Here is a 15927-nt window from a genome sequence, read left to right on the forward strand (position 1 = left end):
CCCGCAGGTGGCGGGTGTCAATTTTAGGCCCTGCGTGCAACTATAGCTTTCCTCAACAGAAAATGCATTAGTGCAACAGATTTGGCAGAAAATAACTTAATTTTCATCAGATGACAACAGAAGTGCAACATTATTTGACTAGCAGCCACACAAGTAAATGAGCTTACAATGAAAAAGCAAGGTATTTTTTGCAAGTGATGCATGGCCATCATATTTCTAATGTTAATCATAGAATGTAGCCAGCTACATTTCCTAATGTTTTTATTGAAGTTAATCTTGCATTTTACCGGACAAAAGTATGCTACACTATGCTGATAGAATGCCAGTTCGTGAATTCTCATTCAAGTGGAGAATTGCAACTGAAGCACAAAATTATTCTGATGCCGACTAGAAATTACAATAATAAGCATTTTAGATCTTAAGCAGTTTATCTTTCTTCTTTGAGAAAACAAAGAATTGTGCGTTAACGCGACCCTGTAGAACACTGCTGTGCATACGCCTATACGCTTTGCACTATGATAGACACTAGAAGGCTCTGTGCAACATTGCTAGAAGGCTGAACTTTAATCTGTTGTATCTCTCCCAACTTTTGTCATAGGATTCATTCCCTCAGGAAACAGCAGACTGTCTCAATGATGATATACATATATAGTGCCTTGTGAAAGTATTCGGCCCCCTTGAACTTTGCGACCTTTTGCCACATTTCAGGCTTCAAACATAAAGATATAAAACTATTTTTTTGTGAAGAATCAACAACAAGTGGGACACAATCATGAAGTGGAATGACATTTATTGGATATTTCAAACTTTTTTAACAAATCAAAAACTGAAAAATTGCGCGTGCAAAATTATTCAGCCCCCTTAAGTTAATACTTTGTAGCGCCACCTTTTGCTGCGATTACAGCTGTAAGTCGCTTGGGGTATGTCTCTATCAGTTTTGCACATCGAGAGACTCACATTTTTTCCCCATTCCTCCTTGCAAAACAGCTCAAGCTCAGTGAGGTTGGATGGAGAGCATTTGTGAACAGCAGTTTTCAGTTCTTTCCACAGATTCTCAATTGGATTCAGGTCTGGACTTTGACTTGGCCATTCTAACACCTGGATATGTTTATTTTTGAACCATTCCATTGTAAATTTTGCTTTATGTTTTGGATCATTGTCTTGTTGGAAGACAAATCTCCGTCCCAGTCTCAGGTCTTTTGCAGACTCCATCAGGTTTTCTTCCAGAATGGTCCTGTATTTGGCTCCATCCATCTTCCTATCAATTTTAACCATCTTCCCTGTCCCTGCTGAAGAAAAGCAGGCCCAAACCATGATGCTGCCACCACCATGTTTGACAGTGGGGATGGGTGATGAGCTGTGTTGCTTTTACGCCAAACATAACGTTTTGCATTGTTGCCAAAAAGTTCAATTTTTGTTTCATCTGACCAGAGCACCTTCTTCCACATGTTTGGTGTGTCTCCCAGGTGGCTTGTGGCAAACTTTAAACAACACTTTTTATGGATATCTTTAAGAAATGGCTTTCTTCTTGCCACTCTTCCATAAAGGCCAGATTTGTGCAATATACGACTGATTGTTGTCCTCTGTCCTATGGAGTCTCCCACCTCAGCTGTAGATCTCTGCAGTTCATCCAGAGTGATCATGGGCCTCTTGGCTGCATCTCTGATCAGTCTTCTCCTTGTATGAGCTGAAAGTTTAGAGGGACGGCCAGGTCTTGGTAGATTTGCAGTGGTCTGACACTCCTTCCATTTCAATATTATCGCTTGCACAGTGCTCCTTGGGATGTTTAAATCTTGGGAAATCTTTTTGTATCCAAATCCGGCTTTAAACTTCTTCACAACAGTATCTCGGACCTGCCTTGTGTGTTCCTTGTTCTTCATGATGCTCTCTGCGCTTTTAACGGACCTCTAAGACTATCACAGTGCAGGTGCATTTATACGGAGACTTGATTACACACAGGTGGATTGTATTTATCATCATTAGTCATTTAGGTCAACATTGGATCATTCAGAGATCCTCACTGAACTTCTGGAGAGAGTTTGCTGCACTGAAAGTAAAGGGGCTGAATAATTTTGCACGCCCAATTTTTCAGTTTTTGATTTGTTAAAAAAGTTTGAAATATCCAATAAATGTCATTCCACTTCATGATTGTGTCCCACTTGTTGTTGATTCTTCACAAAAAAATACAGTTTTATATCTTTATGTTTGAAGCCTGAAATGTGGCAAAAGGTCGCAAAGTTCAAGGGGGCCGAATACTTTCGCAAGGCACTGTATATGTGTGTGTATGTAGGCATACTCAGTTTCAGGTACACCCCTCTAGTAATGGGTCGGGGGCCTCCTTTGTCTACACGAACAGCCTGAATTCGCTGGGGCATTGAAACATTGCTCCAATGGTATCAAGGGACCTAACGTGCCAGAAACTTGCCCCACACCATTACACCATTGACACCAAGTAGGATGGGACTATGGCCTCATGCTACTTACGCTAAGTCGGACCAGGTGCTGTTTTTCCACTCAATTGTCCAGTGGTGTGATCGCGTGCCCACTGGAGCTGCTGCTTCTTGTTTTTATCTGATTGGAGTGGAGCCAGGGTGGTTGTCGGCTGTAATAGCTCATCCGTGACGAGGACTAATGAGTTGTGCTCCGAGATGCCGTTCTGCACTCCGTTATTCGCCAGTTTGAGGCCCACCTGTTAGCTTGCACGATCCTTGCCATTCTCCTTTGATATCTCTCATCAACAAGCTGTTTTGCCCCACCGCGCTGCTGACTGGATGTTTGTTTGTTTGTCGCACCATTCTCGGTAAAGCCTAGACACTGTCATGCGTGGAAAGCCCAGGAGGCCGTTTCTGAGTTACTGGTGCCTGGCACCGAGGATAATACCACGCTCAGTCGTTTAGGTCACTCGTTTTGCCCATTCTTACTTTCAATCTACACAGTAACTGAATGCCTCAATTCCTGTCTGCCTGCTTTATGTAGCAAACCACAGCCTCATGACTGTCTGTAGGAGCAAGCCATTTTCTTGAACGGGTTTACCTAATAAACTTGCCACAGTGTATATTGGCGCAGAGCCATATATATATATATATATATATATATATATATATATGCCTCTTGATAGGCCTATCATGTGATGTAGCCTATGTGTGTCTATGGTTAGGCTTGATACAAACTGACAGGGAAGGTTTCACAGGGTCTGTCTGTGTGACACATACACGTTCTGACCCTGATGCCCTGAGGGGTAGCCTAGTTCGCTAAGCCAGCTGATTTGCCGTATCTTGTTTGTACAACTGACTGTTCAGGCTATTATCATTGTCATGTTGTGAATCGTTTGTACCATGTCTTCCAGGCAAAAGACGTGGCTTTTTCCGGTGAAATTCTGACCTGCTGCCTCTGAAACTATGATGTGGTTTTGATGATGTAATGGTCTTTGGACCTAGTGAAGGTCACGGATTAGAAGTTTAGTAGTGGGAAGGACTGGTCTGGAATCATTGCTGTTCTTGATTTTTTCCCCCCGTTGCCATTAGCCTACGCCCCCAAACAACTCAACTCTTTATTGCTGATCGGCCTGCTCCTGTTCGTCAAGCCTGGAATCTGATCCCTTCTCAGAGTTCAATAGTCATGAACAGGGCCTAAATTAACGTATTGTTATATTCAACCATGGTGGCAGGCAGATGAAAAAAATCTATCAGCCACTCAGATTGTTAACCAGCCAAAATAGAGGATGGTTTTGTTGTTGCTACCCTCTAGGGAGATCTTTGTAACTGATCTAAGTATATTTAGTCTGTGGCATGCAATATTCTGAAAGGCCTCTCAGCCATGTGTAATTTGTGTAGTTTGCTTCCCAGACCCACCAAGCCCCGCCCCCTGTCACTCGAGCAGTGGTTCTTCCTCACTGTTATATTCACAAGAGGTTTCCATGCTTTTCCATTAGGTCAAATGCAGTCAACAGATTGTTCCAAACAAGAACAATGCTTCTTTCCACTTACTATAAATCTTTCCAATTCGTGAGAAGGCTTTTTCCCCCCTTCTAGTAATTCTATGATCAGCACACATCACCATCCATGTGTCTCTGGTCATGCTATCCTGGTCCCCTGGGTTCTATCACCTGCTCTGTTCAGCACAATTGTTGATACTCAATAGACTGGGTCACGTTCAGTTGGCAGGACATGTCCTATGAGAACTCGAAGGGGAGGTTCATGGTTGTCAATGGTTTCACCCAGACAGATTTATGAAAGCCACCATCGCAAGTAATAAACCATGCAAGTGATATTTTCTATTGGTTACTTTTGTTAGCTAGCATAAATAGGTAGGCTGCTAGCATTGTGATCACTGGTCTGTGTGAATGAAGCCAGATGGTAAAATGTCCATTTTATTCAGATGCATGCACATGCATATTTTGTATTTTTGTATGTACATTTAAAAAAATAATAATAATAATAATAATGGAATATCTACATAGGCGTACAGATGCCCATTATCAACAACCATCACTCCAATGTTCCAATTGCACGTTGTGATAGCTAATCCACGTTTATCATTTTAAACGGCTAATTGATTGTTAGAAAACCCTTTTGAAGTGAAGAGGTGACTCTGGGATGCTGGCCTTCTAGGCAGAGTTGCAAAGAAAAAGCCATATCTCAGACTGGCCAATGAAAAGAAAAGATTAAGATGGGCAAAAGAACACAAACACTGGACAGAGGAATTCTGCCTAGAAGGCCAGCATCCCAGAGTCTCCTCTTCACTGTTGACGTTGAGACTGGTGTTTTGCAGGTACTATTTAATGAAGCTGTGAATGGGAACTCAAGTGCCATCAGGCGCAGGGAAGTCAAATTACTCACTGCTTCATGTATGGATGAATGGAATGTGGCCAAATACTCTGCTGTCAGTCATAGAGATCTGAGAAGCAGGCCGTCTTATTGAACTCCTCTTTGTTAAAGATTTTGGAGCTGTGCAAAGGAAATGTGGCTCGCTGCATTGCAGCCGTAGTCTGGCATTTCTACTAGTCATAGCCTACACAGAGTTCTCAGGACTAGCCTCGATTTTATTCTAGCATTGTCCTCTTATTTACCTGTTCTCTTTTATAAACAAGGCTACTTCACACATTGTCACAGGAAAATGTTTATTGAATTGACTGTGAATGGTTTACTATCATCATGTCATTGTTATGGCTTTTTTTTAAGTGTGTGTGGCAGTCAGTGGCGTTTTTAGATGAGGGACGATGATAAAAATGCTTCATGAGGATGGCCTTATTTCTATCACAGCATATTGCTTGACTGTCATTCATATTCCCTTCACCCAGCTCAATAAAACATCGCTGGGTTTAGGCCTACTACTTGATACACACATTTCCCTGTACCCATCTTTAGATTGCTACAATCTAGCCTATGAATGAAACTATACAGGGTGCCATGGTCGAGAAATTTTAGTAGTTGACAGTGACACATTCAATACCTGCTTTGCACAATCTTGCTTGCATCTAGCTGATCTAGGGTGTAATTGTTAGTCCAACAGTTTCTATTGGAAAAATTCAGGTATGTTTATCCCCATTCTGTTTGCTTCCGTTTAAGAAACATTTTCCAACAGAATCGGGGGAATGAATACATCCCTGAGCACACGCAAAGTTCACTTTCATATCAGCCACATAAAAACAGCACAAATCACTCTGCTCATTGTGTGTATACAATTCCTTCTCGCATTCATCAACTCGCTCTCCTAACCTTTTCCCATCGCTTGTGGACCTCAGTGCACAACACATCAGTTGTCTGTGGCAAGGCGCAAAACTTTTCCAACCCAAACCTTCATATTGTATCAAGACCGTTAACTGCTACATACAGCATATATAACATAACCGTTAACAGCTACATACAGAATATATAACATATCGTTGTCACGTCAGTCAACTAGAAGTACTAGGACTAACGCTACAATCATGCAGTACAGTGTATAATCAGCAAGCAGTTTAGCAGTTACACTGGCTGGCCCCGGTGGCAATAAATGAATAAAAACAACTGACTTGGAAGAGGTCCAGTGTTGGATAGTCAGCTAGCTAACATAGCATCCCACTCGGTTTGAGCCAGGTGTTTGAGTAGGCTAATCTAGGTAGCTGCATTTGCTAGCAAAGTGAAAGTTTAAAAAATATATAATAATACAACCAAATATAGCTCTCCTTTAATTTTGGAAGAAATGAATTTGTTCAGAACTGTTCAACTATTGTCTTTCTCTCTCTTTGAGTCAATTGCTCACCACATTTTAAACACTGCAGTGCTAGCTGTAGCTTCTGCTTTCTTTACTAGATTCATTATCTGTTCCTTTGATTAGGTGGCCAATGTCAGTTCGTGCTGCAAGAGCTCTGATAGGTTGGAGGACGTCCTCTGGAAGTTGTCATAATTAGTGTTTATGTCTATGGAAGGGGGTGAGAACCATGAGCCTCCTAGGTTTTGTATTGAAGTCAGTGTACCCAGAGGAGGAGAGAAGGTACCTGTCCTACGGCTACACCATGGTGCTACCCTACAGAGTCCTGGTGAGATTACTATAGACCTTCATTGCAAAACAGTGTGTCTTTTAATAAATTATTTGATGATATGTGACTGTCCTTAGTATAGTTTTATCTAATAAGGATAACTTTAAAACAAATGTTAACTTCACTAGGGTAGGGGGCAGCATTTGGAATTTTCAATGAAAAGCATGCCCAAATTAAACTGTCTGCTACTCAGTCCCAGAATATAGGATATGCATATAATTAGTAGATTCCAAAACTGTTAAAATAATGTCTGTGAGTATAACAGAACTGATATGGCAGGCGAATACCTGAGGAAAATCAAACCAGGAAGTACTATTATTTTGAAAGGCTGTTTTTCCATTGAAAGCCTAACCACCATACAAAGACTTAGGACCCATGAGCTCTGTGCCTTCTTCTACACGTGACCAGTCTTTAGGCATTGTTTCAGGCATTTACTCTGAAAAATGAGGGGGATACACCACTTTCAATCAGTGACCAGTGGAAATGTCCATTCATCAGCCATGCACCCTGATCGTGAACGCGCCTTTCTTGTTTCTCCTTTCCTATTTATGAAGCTTTTGTCCGGTTGAAATATTATTGATTATTAGTTATTAGTTATGACAAAAACAACCGAAGGATTGATTTTAAACATCGTTTGGCATGTTTCTACTAACTTTTATTGTACTTTTTTAAACTTAGTGCACGTGCCTTCTGCATTCGGATTACTGGACAAAACGCTCAAACAAAAAGGAGTTTTTTGCTCATAAAGAGGGACATTATCGAACAAAATAAACTTTTATTGTCTAACATGGAGACCTGGGAGTGCCACCAGTAGAAGATCATCAAAGGTATGTGATTAATTTTAATGCTATTTCTGACTTTTGTGACACTTCTTGGTTGGAAAATGGCTGTATGCGTTTCTGTGGCTAGCTAACATAATCACAAACTGTGCTTTCGCCGTAAAGCGTTTTTGAAATCTGACACAGTGGTTGCATTAAGGAGAAGTTTATCTATGTTTCCATGAAAACACTTGTATAGTTTATCAATGTTTATGATGAGTATTTCTGTAATTTTATGTGGCTCTCTGCACTTTCACCGGATGTTTGTTTGAGACCATGCATTTCTGACCACAATGCGCCAATGTAAACTCAGAATTTTGGATATAAATATGAACTTTACCGAACAAAACATAGATGTATTGTGTAACATGAAGTCCTATGAGTGTCGTCTGATGAAGATCATCAAAGGTTAGTGATTAATTTCATCTATATTTCTGCTTTTTGTGACTCCTCTTTTTGGCTGGAAAAATGGCTGTAATACTGTGAATAGGCACTCACCTAACATAATCGTTTGGTTTGCTTTCGTCGTAAAGCCTTTTTGAAATCGGACACTGTGGCTGGATTTAAAATGGTGTAAAATACATGTATGTTTGAGGAATTTTAATTATGGGATTTCTGTTGTTTTGAATTTGGTGTCCTGCAGTTTCACTGGCGGTTGACGAGGTGGGACGCTACCGTCCCACATACCCTAGAGAGGTTCAAGGATTTTATTTTTATGTAATTCACTGAGGAGGATGGTCCTCCCCTTTCTCCTCTGAGGAGCCTCCACTGGTGTTTAGTTACTCTTTAACTTCTTGCGTCGAGCAATCCCGGATCCGGGATCCTATTTATAGCCTCAAGCTCATTAGCATAACGCAACGTTAACTATTCATGAAAATCGCAAATGAAATGAAATAAATATATTTGCTCTCAAGCTTAGACTTTTGTTAACAACACTGTCATCTCAGATTTTCAAAATATGCTTTTCAACCATAGCTAAACAAGTGTTTGTGTAAGAGTATTGATAGCTAGCATAGCTATAAGCCTAGAATTCAGCCAGCAACATTTTTACAAAAACAAGAAAATCATTCAAATAAAATAATTTACCTTTGAAGAACTTCGGATGTTTTCAATGAGGAGACTCTCAGTTACATAGCAAATGTTCAGTTTTTCCTGAAAGATTCTTTGTGTAGGAGAAATCGCTCCGTTTTGTACATCACGTTTGGGTACCAAAAAAACCCGAAAATTCAGTCATCAAAACGGCGAACTGTTTTCCAAATTAACTCCATAATATCGACTGAAACACGGCAAACGCTGTTTAGAATCAATCCTAAAGGTGTTTTTCACATATCTCTTCATTGATATATCGTTCGTGGTAGTCTACTTTCTCCGGTGAATCGCTTGGAAAAAGACGTGCAGTTGAAGATGACGCACCAATTTCGACCGAGGACACTGGGCGGACACTTGGCAAATGTAGTCTCTTATGGTCAATCTTCCAATGATATGCCTACAAATACGTCACAATGCTGCAGACACCTTGGGGAAACGATAGATCGGGCAGGCTCATTCCTTGCGCATTTACAGCCGTATAAGGAGACAATAAAAAACAGAGCCTCAAAAATCCTGCTCATTTCCTGGTTGAAGTTTCATCTTGGTTTCGCCTGTAGCATCAGTTCTGGGGCACTCACAGACAATATCTTTGCAGTTTTGGAAATGTCAGTGTCCTCTTTCCAAAGCTGTCAATTATATGCATAGTCAAGCATCTTTTTGTGACAAAATATTGTGCTTAAAATGGGCACGTTTTTTTTATCCAATAATGAAATAGCGCCCCCATAGATGTAACAGGTTAATTGAGGTGGTGCCAGACTGTTTGGGTAGCTGTGTTTCTGTAGCCATAGGTGGTGTGAATTTCACAGTTGGGGAAGCTAATTTTCACCATAAAAATGTACCTTTTATGATAATGCACCCCATGCATCATTGCATTTGCAGACTTATATAAGATGGCCTACTATTCCGGATCTTCATAATTTAGACTAATAAAATAACCCAATCACTGTTCGCAAAAAAGACTGCATGGCTGAGTGCATTGTGGCATTGAGTAAGGCTAGGCTAAAGGCCTGGGATGGGCAACTCCAGTCCTCGGTGGCCTGATTGGTGTCACATTTTTGCTCCAGCTAACACACCTGACTCCAATGACCAACTAATAGTGGTCTTCAGTTTAGATAGCAATTAGTTTAGTCAGCTGTGTTTGCTAGGGATGGCGAAAAGTGACACCGCTCCGGCCCCCGATAAGTTATATAAGATACACTTCTTGGCCTTTTTATAAACACATTTCACGCAATTCTATTACTTTATTTTACTGGAGACAGTAGCAGGGTCTTTTTTACAGGGTAGACTACTCTGCTGACACTGACAAACAGATCAATAAAAACGTTGTCTGATCCATAGAATAGGCCTACGAGAAGGTGAGCCACAAATTGCCTACAATATGACATCCATCTAACCTGGAGGAGGAAATGATTGTCCAAAAGCGAACTTTCAAGTGCCACTGACCCAACAGTGATAGTGAATATGTGCACACACTGGGGATATGAGCCAATAAGATGGGCTATATCAAGGGTACTCAATTTACCTTACGAGGTCTGGAGCCTGCTGGTTTTCTTTTCTACCGTAAAATGATTTGCGCACACCTGATTTTCCAGGCTTAAATTGGTGCCTGATTAGAGGGGAGCAATGAAAACATGCAATGGAATTGGCTTCGAGGTCCAGAGTTGCGTTAGCGGGGTTTATGCTGTTCAATCAATTAAGAAGAGAATTTTGCTAACTATAAAATACAGATTAGTCTTTTCATTGTCTTCTCTTTACAGTAATAGCCATTTGCTTTCCAAACTATGATGTCATATTGCGAAATGCCTGGCTGGGTCTCTACTTTTCATTGATGGTCGCAACTCAACAATCATCTTTGGTATTTGCCATGCGTGCTACCCAAATTGTGTGTCCTTCCGACTGCATTCTATGCGATGTTAAAAAAACTAAAAAAACATTTATAGCTTTTTCTTTTAAAAGAAGCTAATGATCATCTGTGGCCAAAGCATGCTTTCTGGTGCCAGCCTATTTCGAATGATTTTATTTACTTCTGTATAGATAGGAGTAGGTGATTGTTATTCAATTTACCACCTATGTCTGTATCACACTTCAACACAAATGGCCACTGGATTGATATAAATACCTGCCAGGCAGAGGCTAACTTTTAGTTGCATTTCCATCTACCCGAAGAGGTTAGGCTGTCATTGGCATCGCTAACGGTTACACAGCGGTAGACCTATGTCCTACAGGGCATTCCCCTGCCTTTGTATTTTTTTTTAAATGTGTGTTGCACTGCCAAGTCAAACGGTTGCAAAAGCAATGTTTTGGTCACAATATCGAAAACTGAGATATGGTTGTTTTGACTCTCTTCCTCTCCAGATGAGGATGTCCCTGCAGATAGGGTTGTTTTGACTATCCTCTCTTCATCTCCAGATGAGGATGTCCCTGCAGATAGGGTTGTTCTGACTCTCCTCTCTTCCTCTCCAGATGAGGATGTCCCTGCAGATAGGGTTGTTTTGACTCTCCTCTCTTCCTCTCCAGATGAGGATGTCCCTGCAGATAGGATTGTTTTGACTATCCTCTCTTCCTCTCCAGATGAGGATGTCCCTGCAGATAGGGTTGTTTTGACTATCCTCTCTTCCTCTCCAGATGAGGATGTCCCTGCAGATAGGTTTGTTTTGACTATCCTCTCTTCCTCTCCAGATGAGGACGTCCCTGCAGATATGGTTGCAGAAGAATCTGGTCCAGGAGCTCAGAATAGTCCTTACCAACTTCGAAGAAAGTCTCTACTACCCAAGAGAACAGCAGCGTGTCCAGCAAAGACTAACATGGACGTGAGTCATAAGCATAGGATGTGTTCCAAATGGCTCCCTATATAGTGAAGAACGTTTGACCAGTAGTGCACTATACAGTATAGGGTGCCGTTTTGGACAGACCCTATGTGTGATGTATGTGGAAAGACGGCAAACAATATTTAAGTGACTACTGAGTCACCGAGAGGTGGTGGGTCATTCTGTGTCCTCGGGTAGGATCCTGGGTAAAAGGGGCTTCTGCTGCACCTTCAACTAGCCACAGCATTGTGGAATGTTCAGATAGAAATATGTTATGTAGAATAAACATGATGCGTCTCTGACATATAGAATAATGTATCATATCAGCTCTACTCATTACATATCTATTTGTTTGCCTGCTGAAAATGGATCAGCTCACCTTACCTGGACTGAGTGCTGCTGGTTATAAATAAATATCGCAAAAAGCTGTACTCTGACCTAGACTAGTGAGCAATATCAGCATTCCACCCACAATGGTGTCTTCTTAAGCATGAGGCTCCCTTTTACCCATGGGCTGAATTTGAGAATTCATCTTTCCTCTTTGCATAATTGATAATTATTTCGCTAGCGGTGGTGATTAATTGAAGAACTTGATTTATTAAAAACAATGCTGAAATATTAATACGGTTGTTTTTAAGCAGCTGACCATGGTCTGTTCCATCAATACGTGTCAGCTGTCAAGGCTTATAACAATCTATTTTTCTTTCTATACGCAGGGTGCTTCCACTTCAGCCACAGAAGACTTTGGCCATCGGGCAAAGCGTGCCAGAGTGTCAGGAAAGTCTCAAGATTTAACAGGTAAAATAATACTTTAACATTATGTTTTTGTTTAATTTGTATTTATTAGAATCTCTTTCAGCCCATCCCAGGATAATCTTCCAAATGTCTGTAAAAGACAACAATGACGTACACACTACAGTAAAACCAAGGACAAATGTTTTGGTGAATAACAAGTTATGAGAATTGGAGGTTGAAAATGCCCCTACTCTCTGTATTGGACCTTGTTTCTGTCCATCTCCTGTTATTATTTTGGATGTGAGAATACCTCCTCCATTAATAAAGTTTCCCTCTGGTTGTGTTCATCACTAGCAGCTCCCGCAGAGCACTACCTCCAGGAGAAGCTGCCAGACGAGGTGGTTCTGAAGATCTTCTCCTACCTGCTGGAGCAGGACCTGTGTCGCGCAGCATGTGTCTGCAAACGCTTCAGCGAACTGGCCAATGACCCCATCCTCTGGTGAGTGGCTGGTTGGCTGTCTGCTTTGACTGGGTTGGTTGGCCGTCTGCCTTGACTGGGTTGGTTGGCCGTCTGCCTTGACTGGGTTGGTTGGCCGTCTGCCTTGACTGGGTTGGTTGGCCGTCTGCCTTGACTGGGTTGGTTGGCCGTCTGCCTTGACTGGGTTGGTTGGCCGTCTGCCTTGACTGGGTTGGTTGGCCGTCTGCCTTGACTGGGTTGGTTGGCCGTCTGCCTTGACTGGGTTGGTTGGCCGTCTGCCTTGACTGGGTTGGTTGGCCGTCTGCCTTGACTGGGTTGGTTGGCCGTCTGCCTTGACTGGGTTGGCTGTCTCCTTGGTTGGTTGTCTGCTTGGCCGGTTGGCTGGCTGGCTGGCTGCCTGCTTGGCTTGTTGGTGGGTTGGCTGGCTGTCTGCTTGGCTGGTTGGTTGGCTGTCTGCTTGGCTGGTTGGCTGTCTCCTTGGTTGGCTTTCTGCTTGGATGGTTGCTTGGCTGGCTCTCTGCTTGGATGGTTGCTTGGCTGGCTGTCTGGTTAGTTGGTTGCTTGGCTGGTTGGTTGGCTGTCTGCTCGGCTGGTTGGCTGTCTGTCTGCTCGGCTGGTTGGTTGGTTGGCTGTCTGCTCGGCTGGTTGGTTGGTTGGCTGTCTGCTTGTCTGGTTGGCTGTCTCCTTGGTTGGTTGTCTGCTTTGCCGGTTGGTTGCTTGGCTGGCTCTACTTGGATGGTTGCTTGGCTGGCTCTCTGCTTGGTTGGTTGCTTGGCTGGCTGTCTAGTTGGTTGCTTTTCTGGTTGGTTGCTTGTCTGGCTGTCTGCTTGGCTGGATGGTTGGCTGTCTGCTCGGCTGGTTGGCTGGCTGTCTGCTCGGCTGGCTGGTTGGCTGTCTGCTCGATTGATTGGCTGGCTGGTTGGCTGTCTGCTCGGCTGGTGTGTCGGCTGTCTGCTCGGCTGGTTGCTGGTTGGTTGGCTGGCTGGTTGGCTGTCTGCTCGGCTGGTTGGCTGTCTGCTCGGCTGGTTGGCTGTCTGCTCGGCTGGTTGGTTGGCTGTCTGCTCGGCTGGTTGGTTTGCTGTCTGCTTGGCCGGTTGGCTGCTCGGTCGGTTTGCTGTGGTCGGTTGGCTGGTTGATTGATTGGCTGTCTGTCTGGCCGGTTGGTTGGCTGTCTGGCCGGTTGGTTGGTTGGCTGTCTGCTCGGCTGGTTGGCTGTCTGCCCGGCTGGTTGGCTGTCTGCCCGGCTGGTTGGCTGTCTGCCCGGCTGGTTGGCTGTCTGCCCGGCTGGTTGGCTGTCTGTCTGTCTGCTTGGTTGGTTGGTTGGTTGGCTGTCTGCTCGGCTGGCTGGCTGTCTGCTCAGCTGGTTGGCTGTCTGCTCGGCTGGTTGGCTGTCTGCTCGGCTGGTTGGCTGTCTGCTCGGTTGGTTGCATGGCTCATTGAATGGCTGTCTGGTTGGTTTGCTGGCTGTCTGGTTGGTTGGTTTGCTGACTGTCTGGTTGGTTTGCTGGCTGGCTATTTGGTTGGCTGGCTGGCTAGTTGGTTGGCTGGTTGGTTGGTTGGCTGGTTGGCTAGTTGGTTGGCTGGCTGGCTAGTTGGTTGGCTGGCTGGCTGGCTGGCTAGTTGGCTGGCTAGTTGGTTGGCTAGTTGGTTGGCTGGCTGGTTGGTTGGTTGGCTGGCTGGTTGGTTGGCTGGCTAGTTGGTTGGCTGGCTGGCTAGTTACCTGGCTGGCTAGTTGGTTGGCTGGCTGGCTAGTTTGTTGGCTGGCTAGTTGGTTGGTTGGCTGGCTGGCTGGCTAGTTGGTTGGTTGGCTGGCTGGCTGGCTAGTTGGCTGGCTGGCTGGCTAGTTGGTTGGCTGGCTGGCTGGCTAGTTGGCTGGCTGGCTGGCTGGCTGGCTAGTTGGCTGGCTGGCTGGCTAGTTGGTTGGCTGGCTGGCTAGTTACCTGGCTGGCTGGCTAGTTGGTTGGCTGGCTAGTTGGTTGGCTGGCTGGCCTTTTGGCTGACTGGCTAGTTGGCTGGCTGGGCGCTTGGCTGGCTGGCCTTTTGGTTGGTTGGCTGGCTGGCCGGCCTTTTGGTTGGTTGGTTGGCTGGCTGGCTGGCTGGCCGGCCTTTTGGTTGGCTGGCTGGCTGGCTGGCTGGCCGGCCTTTTGTTTGGTTGGCTGGCTGGCCGGCCTTTTGGTTGGTTGGCTGGCTGGCCTTTTGGTTGGTTGGTTGGTTGGTTGGTTGGTTGGCTGGCTGGCCGGCCTCTTGGTTGGACTGTTAGCTGTCTGCTTGGTTGGTTGGTTGGTTGGTTGGTTGGTTGGTTGGTTGGTTGGCAGGCTATTCCGAGTGTACCCATAGGTGCCAAGCTAGGTTGAAGATAAAAGGTTAAGAGGAGGATTCTAATGTCCCGTAATGCTTTAAATAAATTAGGAAGAATTGTAAAAAATGGGACCCGCAATGCTAGTTAGCACTAAACACACGACTCTGTTTATTTTCAAAAGTTTCCGCATGGAATTGTTCGGTTGTCCTAATTTGGGCATCTTCAACCAAATGTAATGGATCCAATCTGGAACACACACTGTCTTTCCCCTCCTGCGCCCCCCAGTATGTTATCGCTTGAAGTTCCCTGTCTTATGGTGTCCTGTCTGGCTGTGCCTTGCTTTGCTTCACAGGAAGAGGCTGTACATGGAGGTGTTTGAGTACACGCGTCCCATGATGCATCCTGAGGCGGGGAAATTCTTCCAGATTAACCCAGACGAGTACGAGCAGCCCAACCCGTGGAAGGAGAGCTTTCAGCAGCTGGTAGGACAACGACCCCATGACCTCTTTTCCCACACTGCCCTTACTGTTACTCACTCACCTCTGACCTATGTAAACCCTCACTGTCACTCAACCATATAGATACTCCTACTGCTGCTAAAACAGTCAACAGCTTGTACAGACATATGAATGCAAGAACACTGTGGAGTCCCAGTAATTCTATTTGTTTATTTATTTTATTATTGAACCTTTATTTAACTTGGCAAGTGAAGTTCCAGTGGAGTGACATAACTTGATTGCTGTGATTCCAGAAGCAATCCCACCATTAGTATTACTGTGCTATAATAATGGCCAGATTCATTGATGTTTTTTTGTTTTTGTTTGCAGTATAAAGGAGCACATGTGAAGCCAGGCTTCGCAGAACATTTCTACAGTAATCCTGCCAGATACAAAGGAAGAGAGAACATGCTTGTAAGTGTGTTTGTTTGAGAGAGTTTAAGGGCCAGTTTCCTTGACACCGATTTAAGCCTAGTCCGGGACTAAAATGTACACTGAATGAAGAATCTCCATTGCCTAAGCTTTTAAAGTAATGGGAGTGCTTGTTGAGAGGACGACTGGATACTATTCTGAACTCTTTGTATGGTGAGCTTTCTGGCAACCAGAGCTGCTGAGGCGTCACCCAAGTGGTGATACACAGAGTGAAGGGGGAGAAGTCCAGTGGCTATAAGTCAGGTTGGTTCC

General features: G+C 44.1%; 1 protein-coding gene across 3 annotated transcripts in view; it reads left to right on the forward strand.

Moving 5' to 3' along the window:
• Positions 1-15927, forward strand: part of LOC135511867 (F-box only protein 11-like) — a 56057-nt gene that overhangs the window by 6460 nt on the left and 33670 nt on the right. For 2 of the 3 annotated variants that reach the window (XR_010451329.1, XM_064933368.1), the window contains exons 2-6: positions 11107-11237; positions 11951-12032; positions 12324-12468; positions 15099-15228; positions 15574-15657. Coding sequence is in view for 2 of the 3 variants with exons in the window: in XM_064933368.1 (XP_064789440.1) it covers positions 11107-11237; positions 11951-12032; positions 12324-12468; positions 15099-15228; positions 15574-15657 (572 nt within the window). In the remaining variant the exon portion in view is untranslated. The remainder of the gene's footprint in view (positions 1-11106; positions 11238-11950; positions 12033-12323; positions 12469-15098; positions 15229-15573; positions 15658-15927) is intronic. The other variant, XM_064933369.1, reaches the window with a different exon arrangement.

The sequence above is a fragment of the Oncorhynchus masou genome, chromosome 24 (assembly GCF_036934945.1).
Source record: "Oncorhynchus masou masou isolate Uvic2021 chromosome 24, UVic_Omas_1.1, whole genome shotgun sequence".
Taxonomy (NCBI): Eukaryota; Metazoa; Chordata; class Actinopteri; order Salmoniformes; family Salmonidae; genus Oncorhynchus; species Oncorhynchus masou.